At 37.8% G+C, this 20939-nt stretch overlaps 2 protein-coding genes and 1 long non-coding RNA gene across 33 annotated transcripts in view; 2 read left to right on the top strand and 1 right to left on the bottom strand.

The window, feature by feature from the left end:
* LOC107269868 (serine/threonine-protein kinase MARK2) overlaps nt 1-10013 on the top strand; it is a 54593-nt gene extending 44580 nt beyond the window's left edge. For 20 of the 24 annotated variants that reach the window (XM_015744205.2, XM_015744223.2, XM_015744224.2 and 17 more), the window contains 3 exons: nt 3505-3546; nt 4656-4767; nt 4853-10013. In XM_015744205.2, coding sequence (XP_015599691.1) covers nt 3505-3546; nt 4656-4767; nt 4853-5071 — 373 coding nt within the window. In that variant the 3' untranslated portion in view covers nt 5072-10013. The remainder of the gene's footprint in view (nt 1-3504; nt 3547-4655; nt 4768-4852) is intronic. The other 4 variants (XM_025087285.1, XM_025087286.1, XM_025087288.1 and 1 more) reach the window with 1 other exon arrangement.
* A 2178-nt stretch (nt 10014-12191) lies between these two features.
* Nucleotides 12192-16813, bottom strand: LOC107269858. Of its 8 annotated transcripts, XR_003060338.1 has the most exons (6): nt 16688-16813; nt 15992-16167; nt 14513-14708; nt 13720-13811; nt 12454-13641; nt 12192-12391 (listed from the first exon to the last, which is right to left on the bottom strand). It is a non-coding gene; the product is annotated as an uncharacterized LOC107269858 (long non-coding RNA). The 8 variants fall into 8 exon arrangements; XR_001538152.2 differs by having other exon boundaries at nt 12192-13641; XR_003060337.1 differs by lacking the exon at nt 14513-14708 and having other exon boundaries at nt 12192-13641.
* On the top strand, nt 13507-19894 carry LOC107269857. The gene is made up of 7 exons (XM_015744192.2): nt 13507-13645; nt 14551-14687; nt 15729-15917; nt 16007-16123; nt 16534-16621; nt 16720-16852; nt 16946-19894. The coding sequence occupies exons 1-7, from the start codon at nt 13606-13608 to the stop codon at nt 17154-17156; spliced, it is 915 nt and encodes a 304-aa protein (XP_015599678.1). The 5' UTR covers nt 13507-13605; the 3' UTR covers nt 17157-19894.
* The last annotated feature ends 1045 nt before the right edge of the window (nt 19895-20939 follow it).

The raw sequence follows: 20939 nt of genomic DNA on the forward strand, positions 1-20939 counted from the left end.
TTTTTTTTTTTTTTTTTTTTTTTTTCCTTCGCAAATACTTCGTCTTACTTCAGGGCTATCTTGTAAACAAATAGCGATGCAGATAATCGCACCGTACGCCTCGTCACGTGTGAATGTTGTAAATGAAAAATATTTTGTTGTCGAAAGTGCTAAATTACTTTTTTAACGTAATCGCAACGAATCTTACCAATAACCGTACGTTACTTCGTCGATTGTATCTCTAATGTACGTCCCACTCGTCTTCTAATCTATCGGCACCTTTTGCTATTTGATTGCAATTACCTACAGATCCACTATGTTCCGTGACACCGATGTGTTTTAATTGTCCATTGCGAATAATAAATAGCTCTATTGTATCAGTAATTTAAATGATTATATTATATTAAGCAATACACGAAACGTGCAAGATGGTAGGCCACTGTAAACACCCACACACGCACCCCACGTATATCCTTCATCTCCCATTCCCATTCGCATTCGCCCGAGCACACAGGATTCGCAAGTGTCCATCTCGCGACATTAATTCACGCACGTGTATAATTTACAGTTTTTTTTTTTTTTTTTTCCATTGTAAAGGAAAGGAAAAACAAGAAAAACCGAAATTCACGTTAAAACGCAGACTGGCATTTTTAAAGTCGAAGTCAGCTGTGGAAAAAACTTTTTATCCATCCTTTCCTTTGTGTCTGAGAGACGGCAAACGTTTTTGGCCAATTCAACACGACTATAATACGGAGAATCAGCGAGCCCGTCGAGAGATTTTCCTTATCGGGGGGGGGTTATCTAATTTGTATTAGTCGTGTTTACCCCACGTTGGTACGTGATTAATGAATTAATTTGGCAGTGCGTTAAGTGACGTAACGCCGATTAGATTGAAAGTTGAAACGTGATAATGAGAAAAAAAAGTCATTTTTTTTTTGAGATTCCAAACAATTGTAAATAATGAGTCTCTGTAATTCGTTTCATTTTTATGATTGATTATTTTTAATCATTTAGCAATATGTACATAAGACGAATTCTTGCAATCTTATATTATAACGGGTGACAACGTATTGACATTGAATTGCGGGTTTACGATTACCGTCTCCAGAGGGGAAAAATATAAAAATACTTAAGTTTCTCATAGATGATAACGAGAATAATCATAATAGCGAATTGTTTGTCGAATGGTGTTGAATTTCTTGTTTTCTTTTTTTCTTTTCCTTTTCTGTTTATTTGTACTCGTCTCCAGAATGGACCAATCTGTATCCACACATCCCGACGTCATATAGGCCAGACACAGAACAGTGACACGTATGCGCGCGTTACATCGTCAAGCAATAAATCTTAAATACTATTTATTATTGCACAGTAATTCTCAAAAATTTTTAGTCTTGTCCTACAGAGTGGCCTTGGAGTGTTTGCACATTTTTTGGTCATTCAATGAAAGTCTGTCTCTCTCGATTATTCGAGAGAGAGAGAGAGAGAGACAGCTGATCTCCGTGCGAGCGTTTATATCCGTTAATTATTTTCTATACCCTTTTGTTTTTCCTTTTTCAAACTTCGCTCTCGCTTCCTCTCGAGCGTCCACGCAAATTGCGAATAATTAATTTCACTTATAGCTGTATAACGAGAAACGCGTTTACACTGTAATTGTAACATACACGGAACCACGAGTACGTGAATTTCGAGTACGAAAGTCACAGTCGACGTAGCCGGCATCTCCGTAGCTAATAATTTCCGAATGGGCACCACTGACGTCATTGGTTCGTCGCTGATGGCCTTTTTCTCTGTTTTTTTTTTTCCTTTTCTCTTTAATGGCGAAAAACGATACGAAGGAGATAACGACGGCTCATCGTCAGTTGAGACTTATGTTTTTTTTTTTCCCCTTGGATTACGAAAAAAACTTAAATTTCAACACCGTCGAAAGTGCGTGCTCGTCGTTACGATGATTATTATATTTTTTAATTGATCGGCGGCATGAATCGTCAGTGTTCAGTTCGTTATTGGAATGCAATCAAGCGCATGGATTGATTGTCGAACGCTGTAGTAATGTTAATAGAGGAGATATGCCTGAGGCCACCCGGTAGATTAAAATTGTGCGTAATGAATGAGACACAGACACACGTACACAGAGAGAAAGAGATATTAATTAATTAGATCGATATATATATATATATATATATATATATGTATATATATATATAGATATAGATATAGATATATATATATATAAATATATATATATAAATAGACAAAAAAAACATTTATACTAGCTATTATATAAATACGAAATCTTTGATACGCCTGCAATTAATATGCCTGCCGTTCGCTGCACTCCAACGACGCCGGCGGCGGCCGCCTTTGAAGGGACGACTAGCCGATCAAGAAATCTCGATCGATGCTTTCTTGCTCTTTCTCGTTGTCTATATTATTATTCTTTTTTTTTTTGTCATCTCATTTTTCTCGTCGTTTTATTATAACGTTTTTCTTTTTGTTTCACGTTCCTTTTTTCTTTTCTCTTTTGTTTAGTCAATTTCACTACAACAAAAGAAGGAAATGAACACGATCGAATGCCTTTTCTTGTCGTACGGACATTCACGTGGTGTTTGGAGGGCAGTCGATGGCTCGCGAATGACGCAGGATAGAATTATTATTTAATGATTTTAAGCAGCGATAATAATAATAGTTTCATATTAATAAATATTTTAAAAATGTCTTGTACACGTTGTATCTATTTATTTCTGAATACCTCTTATAGAAAGGAATGACGTAACTCTAAGCTGCGAGTTGCCTACGTGTGACCGTTATGCATGTTAACCCTGTTTTGCACCGCAAGTGTTTTTAATCGGCTTTAATCCTTGTTTCTTTTTTTTTTTTTTTTCATTTTCTCCATCTTTTTCTCTTTATCTCTCTTTCTATATCTCTCTCTCTCTCTCTCTCTATATATATATATAATATTAACATTTACGGAATGTCTCTTCTGTGTATACTAAAAATTTCTATAGACAATAAAACTTTGTCGCTCGACGATACGTTGTCACAATCGTACTTTTGTTTTCCATGCACTTTTATTCTATTTTCTCTTTTCTTTTTTTTTTTACATGTTCATTCACTTATGTTTTCTTCTTACGCTTTTTCGCAAAAATTCCTGCGCAACGTGCGCGCGACGAGCGCTCTTCGTATTGTGCGCACGAGAAATTGAAGAAAATTACAAAATTGGGGTCAAGTGTGTATCGCGCGCGAGTCTTCGGGTCGATTGTTGTTATGGGGGAGAATGGTGGTTTTTTGTATTTTTTTTTTTTTGGAAAAATATTTGAATAAAAATTGACAAATACTTGAATCTGCGATTTTACGTAAATTATCTGTGGTCGTCGATTTTCTTTCCTCACGATTTCTGAACTTGTCGACGATTATTACTAATAGGTTTGCAAAGGTTACGGACTGGTGGTGGTTGTACGTAGCAAAATTCGATTGATTTATCAAGTTCAGTGTTTGTTAGCAATTGCCTTTGTTTTGTTATTTCAGCCCCATGGACCCATCCGTACCCCCAAAGCATCCAGTAGTGAGGTACGTTGTCATGTAGCATTAAATTCCACGGCCCAAAGTTTCCATCTTTCTTCTTTTCTCTTAACTCGCTGTGCAACTTGTTTTTGTCCTTTGACATATATCGTACTTTTGAAATTGGCGCTCTTTCTTCAATACTGTTTACGTGTTTTGCATGCACGTTCGGCACAATGATAAATAATAATAGCAAATAATAATAACAGTAACAGTACGTTGGATCTCGGACATTGATACTTGAAAAGTCCAATTAGAATGCTAATTTTTTCTTTTAATGTCACTTCTGCACTAATCGAATGTTTATACGCGGACCGTGTAGTCCTTTCGATTATTTATGAATTAACGCAGATTGATAAAAAAAAAGGCTTAGAGACAGCTTGGACTAGAAATAATTTTTTAGTGTGACCAATGACAGATCAATTATAGATAACAATATTCATTTCGTGGATTTTTTAACCTTTTAATTATTACTAATGGTAATTTTGTATATACTGAAATTTATGCACTATAAGATATTTTTCTTTTTTTTTTTCACCATCACTTGAAATTTGTACGCTGATACGTATAGCGTCCAGGTGTAAAGTGAAACACGTGCTGAACATAGCGAAAGATAGGCACGATGAATTCAACGCATAATAAAATAAATATACATAATAAATAATATACATAGAAAATTGACATCGAGTATTCGACTAATAGAATTAGCCAATACGTAAATAATCATATAGCACAGAAATAAATTTTCTAGTTAAATCAGCATGCCGCGCACGTGTGTCAATTCTTCCATCTTCCAATTGCATACCGATTAATTATATTTGTCGATCACGAAAATTTTCCTAGTTTTTCAACAAGAATGCAAGTGACGTCACAGGCAACAATGCACTTACAATTCCACGAGTCGTGCATTTTTCAGAATCAAAACATACAGTATTAGAATCAAAGAAACCATATTCTAATACGTATATTAAAACCCGTACAGCACATCCCTACGTAGTATATAAATATTTTAGTTACTTTGAGGTACGATGATAATTTGTAAAAAAAAAAGTAGTAAAAGTTGATAAAAAAAAGAATGCCACACGATCGGGCAGACTTAAGATTATTGTTTCTTGCAGCGGTGCAACCACTAACGACGAGCAGGTAAAACCACGCAGTCTTCGTTTCACCTGGAGCATGAAGACAACGAGCAGTCGGGATCCGAACGAAATAATGTCCGAGATAAGAAAGGTGAGATTGATATATGTAAAATTGTCGTGAGGAAAAGAAGCGCCATTTTGAATAATAAAAATAATACGATCTTCGTAAATTTCAGGTGCTGGATGCTAACAAATGTCAATACGAGCAGCGCGAGCGATTCCTCCTGCTGTGCGCACACGGCGACGCGGCGACGGACAGTCAGGTTCAATGGGAGATCGAAGTGTGCAAGCTTCCGCGTCTGTCCCTGAACGGCGTGCGTTTCAAGCGCATATCCGGTACCTCGATCGGCTTCAAGAACATCGCCAGTAAAATAGCGAACGAGCTCAAGCTGTGACTGCCGGCCACCGGCGCACTTGCCGCTCGTACCAACCCCTAACCCTCTGGTGAGCTCAGCTATCGACTGGTATCCACCGAGGACCGTTATTCGTACATCATCTGGGACTCGAGGAGCTCGTCGTCCGAAAGCGAAAACGAATCCGAGGAGCAAGAGATATTTGTCTGACGTCCATATGGGCAGTTCACAGTCGAGAGCGCTTGCGAGTGACGTCATTAGGAACTATGAAAATGCGTTGAACGGAAGTGCGACGCGCGAATGATTATCGAAAACAGAAATAATTAACGTGCTCGTTGAAGGCTTGTTGTTTTGGCTGGAAATGCTGAAGATTGAGCCGTTGCGGGCGGGGGGTGGATGGGGGGCTGGGTCGGAGGTCAAACGACGAAGCCTGTGAATCCATAGTTTGGCCGGATGTGCTGGTATATATGTGTATTGCTCCGAATACTCCCGAGTGCCAAATAAATGGCAGCGGATTAAAATATAGTGTCCGCGACAGCCTCGAGTGAGATGGTTAGAAAGAGAATTAGGTTACGGAATCAAGGAGGAACAGAGGAGAGGGATGAAGGAGAGAAGGAGAGAGAAAGAGAGAGAGAGAGAGAGAGAGAGAGAGAGAGAGTATGGAATAACGTTAGAGACGTGTGTCGTCGTATTCATCCTCGCGCCATCTTGAATTATGACGTAGACGCTCCTACCGAGGATGGATCTTCGGATGCGAGAGAGACGTTACTTCGCGCAAGGATCCTACGGAATTACGTTAAATAAATAGAAATCGGTATGTCTTTGTATTCGGTATGTACATGCGGAATGTCCTTACCCCTATGTCAAAGGAGGAAGATCGTGCAAGTCGCGTGTGTAGAAGTCGTTTCGTTTCTGTAGCAGTATTATGGAACACCCGTAGTGAGTCTTGATGTTGCAGTTGTTTGTTATGAGGCATATAGCATGAGAGGAGAGAAGGCCGAAGGTGGGTGGACGAAGAGATTTGAATGGAAGACATGATTTTATAGTGAGAGAAATTAAAGGAAAAAATTAATTACGGTTCACTCGCGTCTTTGGAATTAAGAAAAATATTGGCAAGAAAAGTGAAAACGCTATATTAAAGCTACGTGTATCTATCGCTAAGTGTCTCTGCTGAAGTTAGCGGTTTTTTTTTTGTTTTACGAGATGTCATTTTCAAAGCAATTCTGTCACGTAAATTTACAGAGTACCTTTTCTTTCGTTTTATATAGAGGCCTATGATACTGTAGCGTTATTGACGAGCGTGTGCCTAACGAGAATAATGATGAGAAGGAATGACGAGCGAGAGCGAGAAAATTATAAAATCTATTTAATTAAAATTTTCGATCGCCCCGTTATTGTACCGTAGTTTAATCTCCGTCGAGGACGTAGACAATTCCTTATCAACGCGACGAGGTATTGATTTGAATTTGATCGAGCGAATTATTTATTCGAGGAGATTAATTCGATCGCGGAGACACCTGACTCCTCTCGGTGTTAGAAGAAAAATACTAAAGTCTTTTCACATCTTGGCTTTTAAGAGCACAGAGCAACTATAATGTCAAGATTATTCGTTTATTCAGGGAGGATTCTTCGTTCCTTTTCGTTTCTATGTGTCCCTCGTGTCAATTCTCACATATTCCTTGGACTCTCGATTTGCATGTTTCGTGAACGCATAAGTCTGACCTAGCGAGAACGGGGTAGGGTTACTTTCTTATTTTCTATCGAGTACTTCTCACACGTTGTGACCGATTAACGAAGAAGTCAAAATAAAGGGAACGCATAAACAGAGTCTTTGCGTCGACGAGTGTAGCTTAAAACTTTTGTTTGTGAAAAGGAATGTGGGTTACGTGGAAAGAAAAAGAAACAGGAAAAAAATACAAAAAAAAAGAACACAAACTACCTTCACCATCCGCACGTCAATGAGAACCAATAATTCTAATTGATTCTGGACGCTGCATCGAAGCGCGCGCAGCCATTAACTGTCTGTTTTTTTTTTCCTTTTTTTTTCCCGAAATCATTTTTATGATGCTTCAGTTCTTTTTCTATCTGTAATTGTAAGTTCGCAAATACACAGCATTATAGACACTAGCCGATTAATTGGATAATAATGATGATGACGATTAATTATTATTATATTATTGTATTATTATTATCGTGAAATAAGTAAATAGGCAAAGAAAACACGTTATTCTGATGATAGGAGAGAGGAGGAACTATTAACACACAATCTACGGATGAAACTTGATTCGTGCGACTTACTCGCGTGTCATGTGAATAAGATAAGTAAGTACTTCATCTTAAAAAGAGTTCGTATACCTAAACTTGCATTATTACTAACGAGATCTGCTATTTCTACCGAGGATATGATAATAATAAATCTAGGTATTATAATTGGCTACATTGTATTCTTTATCCTTTCGTTAGCAGGTGCATTTGCGGTCGAAGTGCGAACGAAAAAGAGTGAAAGAGAGTGAATGAGAAAGGGAGAGAGAGAGAGAGAGAGAGAGAGAGAGAGAGAGAGAGAGAGAGAGAGAGAGAGAGAGAGAAAAATAAAATAAAAGAGACAATGACAAAAGATATAAAAGAAAGAAAGAGAAAATACATTAGCAAATGTTTATGTACGTAGGAGGCGGGTTTTCAGAGTCACGGTGTATATATAATATAATATAATATTAAAGGTACTAAATTAATGAATGAGAGAGCCTCACACCGAAAGAGATGTACTACACGGTTATACATAAAGATACATATATACACGGAAATAGAGACAGAAAGAGAGAGAGAGAGAGAGAGAGAGAGAGAGAGAGAGTACGCGCGCGCGAGAGAAAGTGAATGAAAGAGAATGAGTGTCAAGAGAGAAATATATATATATATATATATATATATATATATAACAAAAGTAATATACATAAAAAGAATATAAACGAGGAATACATAAAACACGAGGACATTGTACCACGATTTTCTGACATCGTAAGCCATTTTTATATTTGCCTAAGATTAGAGGGAAGCAAAAATAAGAAGAAAAAAAAAAGCATAAGAATTGCGTCAACGAGACTATAGGCGGTCGTTAATTTGTTGCGTAAAAAAAAAAGGATGAGAAAAAGAGAAACGAAAGACAGGAACGTAAAGCGCAAGAGTGATAAGTAGGAAGTGCACGTTGTGTTATTTTTGTCACATTTCCATACTAGCCACTGTCAACGACCAAACTCGACAGAGTCAGCGTCAAAGTGTCTCGCGTTCGATACTCGTCGTGCAAAAGCGTCGCGGCAGTGCGATCGTACAGACTGGATTTAATTGTGAAAAATCGTTAATATCTTTGTCACGTAATTATTTCTCAAAACCTTATACACCACGTGGTGATATACCGAAAGGTTACCAACCTCAACGTTACGGTTAATGGAAATCGGGTTTGAAGGTCGCCGTTGCGTTTTAGAAGAAACGAAACGCGAAAGAAGATGAACTCCTTCCGGTTGCGTACGTTCGTCACTTCCGGATTACAGAGGTACCGCGCATTAACGACACGCAATCGTTAATGGACTTGCTGCAAGCACAGGCGTCGGGACTTATTATATTAATGCGTAATCATAAATACTTTAGTTTCCTCGCTTGGTATTAATAGTTATTATTGTATCTAGGTGAGAAAGCAAAAGAAGATGACGAACAAAATGGCGGAACGCCGCGAACAATGTAAAGTAACGGTTTTAAGGTTATATATCGCTGGGCGTCATTAATGTAAGACACGTTAAATACATAATAGTCTTTAAATTCTCACTTGGTCGGATGGGTCGATTGATTTGTGAAAAAAGAGAAAGAGAATTAACGGCGTTTAAGGAAGATTAACGGGGAGCGACAAAGGGCTTTATTATAATTTTTTTTGTTTTCTTTCTTTCACCGCTGCTCCACCACCCACGCAACCCCCCTGTTCTTAAATCTAAATTTACGTTTTATCAATTCACTAATTACATTATCAAACTCGTACACATAATTTGAGTACAATATATCGGATGAACGTTATAACGCGATTTGTATTATTATTATTATTATCATCATTATCATTATTTAAGTGTAATGCTGTCACTTCGATTCGGTCGCCGTTAACGAACATAACTTTATATATATATAAATATATATATACACATCTAATAATAGTAATTATTATTAGTGTTACACGATAAGGTACCCTAATGGCGTTTAACGATGAAAAACTCCCCCTTATCACATAGGTGAAAAAAAATTATTATTATAATCTATACATACACCCATCCTACGCTCGCTTGCTTTAACAAATGAATGTATAAATTAATGATTAATACTTACAAAAGGAAATAATAGAATCACGTGTAGGCATAAGAACACTAATTATTTTAACATGAAAATTTATTGATGGGAATAATAGGCGAGGCGAAATATGTCAATGACGTCAATGGTGGATCACGTGACTCGCGTGTCCGAGTCTCGCTTGGCGCTTGGAATTATCGCGACTCTACCCATAAAGTGAAAGAAAATACGTGGCGTCGATTGGATGCTGTGAGTGCGATGACTCGAAAGGAAAAGTAAAGTGCGTTGAGGAAGTGAACGTTGAGAACAAAAAGTGAGCTGTTACGCGAGCAGCAGCGACGATTTAATTAACAAAGGAAATATTAATAGTAATAGTCAGTTCATCGATGAAAATCCTTCCGTTACGTCCCTATTGTATTCGTTCCAATCATCTACCCGATCGATTCCTACTCCTTTATACCTTTCCGATACCTTCGATAATTCCCTCGATAACCTCTCCTTTCTCTTTGTTTTGGTTTTCATTGCGCGCACACGCGTGCTACACGATACGCCAATCTGTAGATAGGTACATACAGCTTTGCTAAGTGTTTTCTGGTGATCGGTATCTAGCCAAAATGTAGTAACAAACGTTTATAATAAAATGGTGACACGTATTGTTTCCTAATTGAAGACTCCCTGTGATGTTGTGGACGATTGTATTTGAATATAGGTGCCCACGGTCAGCATTCGTTTAATTGTTAAGGTACCCACTCTTTCTTTTGTTACGTCATGTAATTATTTATATATATTATATATGTATATACGATAATATTAATTTTCAATGGTGGTTGCTGAAGAGTCATTTGCGCGCGTGATTCAAATATATAACCTGGACTGTAGTCGGATTTTATTGGTACACGAGAGACAGTGGTTGAGGTGGTCAATTTAAGTTTAATATATTTATCGAAGGCATTCCGTCGATTAAATAAAGGTAATACTTTTTCAGTAGATTCCGTGAGACGGTTGATTGTGACTGGTTGCACGCAGTCTTGTGCGTGCTGTAATTTTAGTTTCCATTGATTTCCTTTGTGCGACGATCAATCGTATGAGAGACGGAGAAATTGTGGGATCTTCTTGGAAAACTGGATTTTTTATGGCAAGTTTGGCAATCCGTAAGTCATACAGCAATTGGCAGGTGAGTAAAATATGGGGGTTGCATCTTTTTGGTCTAGTTGGTCTACTTGGCTTTGTGCAGAGATGAGCAGGGAGATGCACAACGCTCTGGTTTCAGGCGATACCAAAATCATGCCGCTAAATCGTAGCGGCGAGTCTGGAAGTAGGAGTTTGTGACCATCGCCTCCGTCGATAATGCAAATCCCGTCGTAGCCGAGCTAAACGTGAACACAAACGCGTAGCTTGGCGGGCAGAGGTTCTCCGCTACTCACCGCTGGTTCCCAAAGCAGCTCTTAGAACGAGACCGGAAGCTATAGAACTTCTCAAGAATTATTGAAAAAGCCTATTGTTGAAATATTTTTAAGACGTGTAGCACATCAATTTTTACTAAATATTATTGGATCTTGATTTACTTTCAAAATTTATTCAAAATATAAAACTGAGGCTAAATCAAAATCTCGCGGAATATACGGAGAAGATAAAATTTGAATTGAAAATGTAGAATATTGAAAATAAATTACATTCAAATTGAAATATTAATAAATTAAGTGTTTGTAACATTAAAATAATTAATTATATCAATAAAGTAAAATATTAACACTCAGAAATCGGAAATTCAGGCCAAGCATGTTTAGAAGTACTGGAAGTTGCCCAAAATTGTGAGCGCGCAGGAGTCGGCGAGTGGGAGCAGGCGGAGAGAGGGGGGAGCGCTCAAGTCAGTGCCCGGACTCGGAGCGCTCATTCTTCCTCGAGCCGGTCTCCTATACTGGTCTCTTGGAATCATTTCGAACCTTCTTCTATTTTTATATTTATTTCTTCTTGAGAAGTTCTATAGTTCCCGATCTCGTTCTAAGAGCTGCTTTGGGAACCAGCGGTGAGTAGCGGAGAACCTCTGCCCGCCAAGCTACGCGTTCGTGTTCACGTTTAGCTCGGCTACGACGGGATTTGCATTGTCGACGGAGGCGATGATCACAGAATCCTACTTCCAGACTTGCCGCTACGATTTAGCGGTATGATTTTGGTATCGCCTAAAACCGGAGCGTTGTACATCTCCCTGCTCATCTCTGCTTTATGTCCCGTGGAGGAACGAGTGTGGGAAGGATTATATCTGGCGATAGGTGTGATACATACATAGTTATTAAATTTGTCGTAGAGGGCACCACTTGCTGGGTCACTCAGCAGAGTGGGTAACATTGTCTGGTATATAAAAGGGGGCTCCAGCTTGGACCTTTCATTCTTCCGTAGAGTCGGTCTGTTTCATGGAGTTCCCGAACATGGGTATGCTAATAATAATTTTTTTTAATGGGTTAATACTTGTTAGTTATAGTTCAAGTGATATAATTTTCTTGGTTTGTTTGGAGATACTCCAAGTAAGAGTATATAGATGTTCTGAGTATATAGTTTTCTAGGGATGAAGAAGAATTGGAGTTGGAGGCACGCTCTGTCGTTAATATAACGAGCTAAAGCAGGATACTTGCAGTGTCTAGTATTTTTTTTCTAGTAAATTGAAGCGCCCCCTGTCGTTGATATACGGAACTAAAATTAAAGATTTTCTGGAAAAATCAATATTTCGAAGCGCCCCCTATCGTTGATACACTGAACTAAAACTATAAAGATTTTCAGAGAAAATCAGGTTTTCCAAGCGCCCCCTATCTTTGATACACTACATGGAAAAATATTACACGTCATATTCACACATTCCACTTTATTAACGTCTACACATATTACGCATGCTTATTACAAAGTACAATTACAATCGAATTAACGTATACTTAACATTACCATAGATGACGTGAGTGTCATGCAGACATTATAGCGTCTGCGAAAAAGACTTCTAATCAGATGCAAAGGATGACGTCCTGTTGGAAGTTGAACCAACGCGATACGGTGCTAAAACAAAGCAAATGTTTAAATAACATTAAAAACATAAAAACATTTAATTCAACTGTTACCTGTCCTGAACATCTCTTGATTATTGACTGAATCTTTCTATAATGTGATGTATGCAAACTACAAAAAAAAAATAAATTACAAAAATATGCATTCCTGAGCCGACTATTTATTTTTTCCTCCAAATAGAACTATTAGCTATTCCTCAACCCTCTTAATAGACCAGTACCATATCCAATCGGAAAGTACACTGCGTCTGCTGTTAAGAGACACCTGACCTTTTGACATCACGAAAGGTCTCCCGCCTGAAATACTGCGTGCCTTATGTGGAACGCATCCACGTCACCCACGCACGAACTGACGTGTATTAAACCTTGAACTAAAAGATACACGAGGATTAACTATAAGGATAACAAAAACCTAAATCTAGAAACCCCTCAACTATACAGATTAATCTGAACATCGTCATCAACTAAATATAAAAATACACTTAAATTAAATAAGAGCATAAATAATGTAAAACTTATGAGCAGACCACTATAAAGGGCACCATTATGAGAAAGTAAAACCGGTCACGTTTTACTATACCTCGTAAATCCCAAATCCCCTTATTGCAAAATGAACTCTGCCAAAAAGATACGTCATGCGCTACCACGAATTAAAGAATAAATGACCGCATAAACTTTGTCACTTCGTCGTACCGCATTACTCACAATTTTAAAAGTAAATATGTTCCAGGTACGTACATACAAAGCTAATATACCTAAGGTAAGGCTAAGGTTTGAAATGGAGGTCTGTGAATGAAATCTGTTGAAAATTTAACGCGTTGGCGTATGTTACAACGGGGTGAAACGTGCTATTCGTAGTCCAGGGTAGCTGTTAGAGGCACATCCTCATAGCTTGTCCTCGTACAAAGGAGTCATGTCTGGCTTCTGAAGTAGCGCATGCTAAAACCTACCCCTATTGATCGTATCCCCCTTCCTACCTAACCCCACCGCCATGTTCCTCGTTCCAGTTTCTCTCTCGCTGACATCCGATTCTCTCCTGCGCGCGACGCCCTCTCTCTCTCTCGCCTGTGCTGACTCTTCTCTTTCTCTCATAACCTCCGCCAACCTCGGAGACGCAGCCGTCGCGACGACCAGCAGGAAGTCACCTGCGGGCGATCACCACCTCGTCTACTGGAACACTAAGTCCTGGACAGATTGACGACGACCATGGCTCGTCGTGCTACGTTCAAAACGTTGTTTTTCCTGTGTGAGTCGAATTTTGATTTACTCATTGAACCAACGCAACCCTTAAGAAAAAAAAAACGCCCCTTTCATACATACGGTCTTAGAACGCTTATCGTTTCATCCCTTTGATTCTGCACTGTCCCTGCGGTCGTTGATTCTTCGATTCTTCCTGTCACTGATTACACAGGCTGCAATTATATCATTGAGTAAAATTAATAATGATCAATCAGTGTCAATGATAATCGTATAATATATTATGTATTGAATTTTCAAACAATTTCTACAGTTCAGACTTGACACGATTTAACTGATATCTGAAAAATGCGACGTAGAAATTTGAATTACCAGAAATATGTTTTTTTACAAAAAATTAAATACGTCCAGCAGGTGTTTCACGTGTCGATGATTTATAATTTTCGGTTTTACCACATTTTTAAATAAAAATTGTTTGATAAAAAATAGAAACATTCTAGCGTTCAAGTGAACTATATCCTTCTGTGTTATTATATAATTTTCAAATTTGTCCCTAGATAAATCTACTAATTTTTATCGTTATCACCTAATTTACCCTCGCGTATGCATATACGCACCTGTAAATTTTATCGAAATAGACACGAACCTCCCACGCCTAGCTAGTGCGCTCGCGTGGCGCATTAATCACGGACATAGAAATTTCAGTAACACGATATCGGCCAGGAATATAAAATCGACATTGTACAAGCGCACCAACATAACAAAAGTGCATAGGAGCCGATTACAAATACAATACCTCCACGTTTACTCATGATCGCAGTACGCTATTCACTGCGTGTACAAGTACAATAAAAATGCTATCACCCCATTTACAAAAAAAGAAAGACGTTATAAACAAAAATAAACATAACGTAACTGTGCAGTTAATTCCATATATATGTATTTTAAATCCAGGGTGTCTCCTGGGCACCGTCCTGAGCATTCCGACACCAACGATGCTCCCACGAAGGTTGGAAGAGCAGCGTTACACAACAACTCGGATGGCCAAAGTAATAGCAGAATTACCAATCACCAGGACCAGGTTACCATTGGTAAGTTAATTTCGCCACTCCCTGTAGTGAAAAATGTTAATGTTAGATCTGCTCTCCCTCTCCTGTCTCATACTCATTGAAACAGAAACAGTAACTTTTTTTTTTAAATACATTTATATATAAATAATCGAAAAAGACTTTCTGATTTAAAGCATAGTCGACGTTACGGAAGTTAATCGATCAATTTTTTTTTGTAAAACCTTCGTCCACCGTGGGCGTAATTATTTTAATGGATTCCTAGTACCCTAACCGTCATTTCCAACTAATATGACCATGGATATACATACTCACGTGGGTATTTCATATACAAGCCATGTATACGTGTATACACATTTAATTATTATGTGCAAGGACACTGGGTTAGAAATCACACCTAAATAGTAGCCACACGTAATACCTCGTCATCCCCAGCTGAACAATGGCCGTTGTACATATACTAAACATTCTTTGATATACAGCCTTAAAGAATTTTTTACTGACATTTTCCGTATAATTGAAAAATTATACAGTACCTGAATGATTAAACAATAATCTAAACGCGAATCGCTTCACCGGTCATTTATTACAGTTTAAATCTTTGACTAAGATTCTTCGTGTCGGTAATCGTGGGCCTTAAGAGTTGTTACTCGATCGTGTATAGATAGTCACGCCGAGGTTTTTAATGGGAGTTCATAAAATTGCAAATAGAAAAAGAAAACAAAAATATGCGAAGAAAAACAAAGCGCGACGCCATGTCTAGATCTTATTAGCAACCACGTGGCTTTAACCTGACCAAATGTTAAAATATTAAACGCACCATCGACACGAACACTTCGCGTTTCATAGTATGAACGATTTTTATCACAATATATATTTTTTTATATAACGAAATTGTGTACTCGGTATCCCGCACACCGAAGCACGATTTGAGGTTAGAGAGTACAATGATACACTGTTTTCGACGTCTTTATAAATTTTTACCATGCCTAATCTTTAATATCTAATCCTTTGGCTGTATTGGTATACAACATAATTAGAAAATCGATTATTATGTTTTCTCAGCCAGTCGTCAATTCCGAACTAAGAACAAGCTCGACTACGAGCCCGACTACGAGCCCGACAATGCAGCGACTGCCATCTTCTGGCGATCCTCTTTACCGTTTCAACGGAAGCAACGGACAGGCTTGCATTTTACTGCAGGTGGACGCGATAATCACGATTAAATATCGTAATAAACTCGGCGAGGAGAAGGTACTTTACGGACGGCAGAATGCCTATTTAAATATTGTTTCATTGATTTTATTGGAAATGGGTTATTTTCATACCGTCATTTGTTCCAGGATGCGCCAATCTACGTTCCTGACGATGCCATTGTCAGCGGACACTGTGACAACGAGAACACTGCGACGATGTCTTTGAGGTGGAATGCTTTCGTACTCTTCTGGAGCTTCGCCAAAGTAATGCATTCACAAGATGTCATTATATCTCGGTGTTAGTGTTCCTAAAGGAATATTAAACGGGAATTATTGTAATTAGTACAGCGTATTCGATGCGACTGCTCGCTACGCGCGCGTCCATCTTTGATTTATTCCGTTCTTGACCGATATTACAGAGTGGCGCGGGAGGGCGGGCGGATGTATAATTCCGTGTAGATTCAACGAAAAATGCATTTACAGAATCCCATTTTCTACTTTCCAAGTATTAAGACTCTCTTTTACCAGCATTTATGGACAAGACAAATTTTTACCTGTAAAACGTGACTGTATATATGCACTGTGTTATATATACACAGTAGATGCATGCACTGTGTCTTCCTTATGAAGAATTTTTTCTCAAAAACGGTTAAGTCACTCTATTTTATTTTCAGACTCCTGGTAACGAACGATGGTACGTCGATAAAATAGAATTAACCTACAATTCTAGCGACCGTCACTTCGAGCACGTTGATGAGCCAAGTAAGTTACCACGTTAATTAGGTTTCAAGACGCTTCGGTCAGTTAGGCAACAATAGTTTTACTTACGTGCAACAACAAAATTCTTTGTATCCATCCAGAGAAGACTATACGACTGAGCACCGGACAGAAGCACAAGTTCTTCCCAACTCCTCTTGGAAAGTCGTATACCTGCAACGAGGAAGTGGAAATTCCGTTGACAGACGGAAAGAATCACGCCAGTTTACTTTTGAGGTAAATTATATACATACAGATGATTTTAAAGTATAAACAAAATTTATGGCGATCGATAGATTTTTTTTTTTAATATTAAAAATTTCCTTCTAGGGACTTGAAGCTACAACCTTTCAAATTCAAGGACAACAACTTCGCTGCTGAATTCTCATGCAAGTCCTTTAGTGCACGTGCAGGCAGAGACGAAACTGCACCAGTTGCAGTTGGATCGACATTGGCAGCTGCGGTTCTTCTGACCATCACCGGTTACGCCGCTTATCGATACTTCAAAGTGAAGAAAGTCAAGTACGACGCCATGGAGTAAAGTGGCCGCGCGAAAGTCATGACCGATTGTCATATCAATGATCAATAACATATCTTTCGGTAATATTGTCGGAACGGATAATTGTAGGATTTATCGAAATCAATTAATTTCGCAGACACATATAGAGAATGAAATATCAATTTTAAGCAAGTGAAAGATTATTTTGCAATTTTTATTCGACTTCTTTCTTATCATTCGTCCGGCAGTCTTATCGTACGATTACGCATATCGCATATGTAAAGAAAAAGTCTTGAAACCTAAAATCCCTGCTCTTCGATCGAGGTGCATACTGTGTCGTGTATCTTTTTGAAACGTAATGTCGGTTACACAAAAATGATAAGGAACGGCGTGAGTAACATTCAGCGTGACGATAGTCATTCGGCATTGATGCATTTTAAACCTTTTTTTTCTTCGTCGCATAAATATCCAAAAAGAAATCAACGAGTGTCACATAAAATTTTAAAATTCGTTGAAACCATCGACATTGATCCTGTAAGCGACAATTTGCCTTTTATCAAACTATTATCATAACCAACAAAAAAAACTGTCTATCATCACCCACCATATCTAAGACATATCAGGGTGCGCTGATAAAAAAAAAAAGTGTAGCTAAATAATCCATATTTAGTGGAATCTGAAAAATACAATAAACATGAAAAACGTGAGGTTACATTGAACAAAAGAAAACTGTATATTCCAGTTTCACTGAGAAAAAAATTATTTTTCTTTGCTTCTCAAAATCAAACGACTTTACGCGACATACATTATAGGCGGGTATCTAGTTCGATTGCAGCTGGCAAAGCAATAGTCAATATAACAGATCAGTAGCGTCGAGCAAAACTATCAATTTTGAATATCGATTAGATACGTAAAAATTAATATTACATACACGTGACAGCTTCGATCGGATCAATATTTTTTTAAGGGTAGCCGAGATAAATCAATTAATAGACCTGGCACGTAGATTACTTCGAATGGATGATAAAGTACGTGAAATATTGCCAATTACATGCTTTTTAATTAATACTCGACAGTATTTGCCGATTGTATTAAAAAAAAAAACGTTCGGCCGTTCGTTTTTAGAAGTATCGAAGATGGGTGATTAGTGGATGATATGCGTGAAGTGTGAGGGGGCTAGAGAGTGAATGGGTAGGGTGAAAATTACAAATCAAAGATCGCAAACTCTTACGGTTGTACATCGTTAGAATATTAAATTGCGGGCACGAGCGCCGCAAATTTTCCTAATTTATTTGCAAAGCCTTTTTATTTCGATCGTTCGCGGCTCGCGAAAGGCTGAGGTCCCTGATTACCCATAGTCCCTTGCGCTTTAATTTCTATCGCCATTAATGCTAATCGTTACGTCTAACTATGTAAAAGCGTCATAACGAGAAAGAATCGTACAAACGTCCTGACGCAGAGTACGAGATCAGGCCCTGTTAGGCAGCTGAAGTTCATCTAGACTATATAATATCGAGCGGGACCGTTTTTTATTATTAAATAGATGGCGAATGTCCTTTTATCGTTGATCAATCGTGATAATGGAGGAAATAATAATAATTAATCTCACCGCGATCCTTCTCGAGTTTAGCTTTCGCGTTTCTTGTGATTCTCAAAGGGCCTCTATTGTACATATCCCTGTATACGATACGTTTACGCGGTATAAATTTTTCCTTTTCGACTACACCGAACGTCCACGAAATCACGAAAAGCGTTAAAGGATCTTATCGTGGGATCTTGGAAAAAAAAATTAAAAAAAAAAATTAAAATCTCGTTTACACAATTATAGCCATTTTTAGATATCGCAAAAATCCTAAATAATTCGCTTGGCCGTTAATTAATCGTCACTTAATAATTATCCCATAAGTTTTAATCTCAGGAATGATAGTCATCCCTTAATCTCAATTAACGATTAATTATTTATCGTACGTCATGCCTGGATACGGAGGATGATCTGGGTGATGATAATATAATCTTATATCTGTTGATTCTCTTGACGTCATTTTAACGCTCCAATTTGATTATTCGAATATAGTATCATAACGTACGAGCGTGTAATATATCATGTATATTCGGAGAATACCGACAAATCTCATAGGGATCGACAAAATTTATCGAATAAGCATGTATAATTTTTCAAAAAAATTGTCTAATCCCTAAAACACAATTTAATCAATTGTCAGTTATATAGAATCCTTATAATTATATCGGAAAAAAAAAGAAAAATTTTTGCGACTCTTCATTGATTTTTCAATCGGCGTATGTCAGAGCGGATCGGAGTTTTGTCGGTGATGTGTTATTTGAGGGAAAGTGCGAAAAGAGATCGATACATATCAATTAGTAACTGATCGCTCATCGATACAATTAATACACTGGTTGACACGAGCGATAAGTTTTGTCAATTGGATTGAACGATTGGATTGGAATATTTTCTCAAAAAATAACAAATGCTAATTGTCACATGTGAAAATTACGTGTTAGCTGCTAGTATCTATCTATACGTTTCAATTGGATCCAATAATCAATCGCTCCTTTCGCAAGCATTCCCTTCGATAAATAGTCTTAAGTCAATAAACAATATAGGTATAATAATACATATACGCATATTACGATATAAACCTCTGTCTTCCAAGTGCATATTAAATATAAAACTTCGTGTGTACATATAAGATATCATATACGACGCAAGGATCGTTTTCAAAAAGAAAAAGGTAAAAAAAATATATATATATATATATATATATATATATATATATAAAATACAATTATTATCGATATTGTCAATTCGTAATTAGGGCCTGCAGCGTCGATTCTGTCTTTGCGCAGGAGTTTCGAAGTAAACTGAATCTATCGCAAGTTACAAGAGTCACGATCACAACTGGAGTGATTGAAAAATTCGCAGGACCCCATGATTTTCATGCAAGACAAAATTTTTTATTCAAATCTCGCTACGGACCCAACAATGACAGTCGAGGATCGATCGTCGATCTTTCTTCTTGAAATTTTACAAAATCGACGCGAAATTTATCGACGGCAGAATTTATTGTGAAAATTGATGATCTACTGCGTGGGCGAGGTGACGCATTTTCATTGACTAGCCCGTTTGCTGTATACCGTTACGTGTCGTATCAACGCTAGAAACATATGAAGATCAACAAGAGATACAATTTTAGTATAGCTTAGTATAGCGTACTATTGGCGATATATATATTGAAGTTATATCATGTCGATGAAAATAAAGGCTGTTATACAAGTTCATTGATGACGTTTCATTGTTTCTTTTTTTTTTTTTAATGAAAAACTACTGCCCCAGTCACTTTAGAAATTCATAACCATATACGATATTACGATTTACGTGGATCGAATGTAAATCGTGTGACGCAGAGAGACAAGATGGTCGCTCTGACCGAAGACAGATGTATAGTTATACCTGATAGAGGTGAAATCCCCAGACAACGTAATAATTCGAAAATGCGGCCCTGGAAGGGCGTGAAAAGTACAGTCAAGCAGGCTTATCCCTAAGAACCCTACGCCCTTTGCGCAACGCGTGTACCTACATTGTCAATGGCTTATTGTCGCGCCCATTGAAATAGCATTAACAATAGCTGCCAGGACCAATCACATTGTCCGCAGCAGCATCCTGTCCTCGTGGGCCTCATGCAAGTAGTAGGAAGATCGTCAATGGAACAGAATGAACTTTTTTGTCCCTATCCCCACCGCGCAATTTGAAGTCTGTCAAAATTTTGAAAAAAAAAAAAAAAAAAAAAAAAAAAAAAAAAAAAAAAA

Source organism: Cephus cinctus, unplaced genomic scaffold (genome assembly GCF_000341935.2).
Source record: "Cephus cinctus unplaced genomic scaffold, Ccin1 Ccin1_scaffold0690, whole genome shotgun sequence".
Classification (NCBI taxonomy): Eukaryota; Metazoa; Arthropoda; class Insecta; order Hymenoptera; family Cephidae; genus Cephus; species Cephus cinctus.

Coding starts and splice junctions, on each gene's coding strand:
- LOC107269857 (XM_015744192.2), top strand. CDS start 13,606: ATGGCTCGTCGTGCTACGTTCAAAACGTTGTTTTTCCTGT. Junction 13,646..14,550: donor CAAAACGTTGTTTTTCCTGT/GTGAGTCGAATT, acceptor TTTTAAATCCAG/GGTGTCTCCTGGGCACCGTC. Junction 16,622..16,719: donor CGAGCACGTTGATGAGCCAA/GTAAGTTACCAC, acceptor GTATCCATCCAG/AGAAGACTATACGACTGAGC.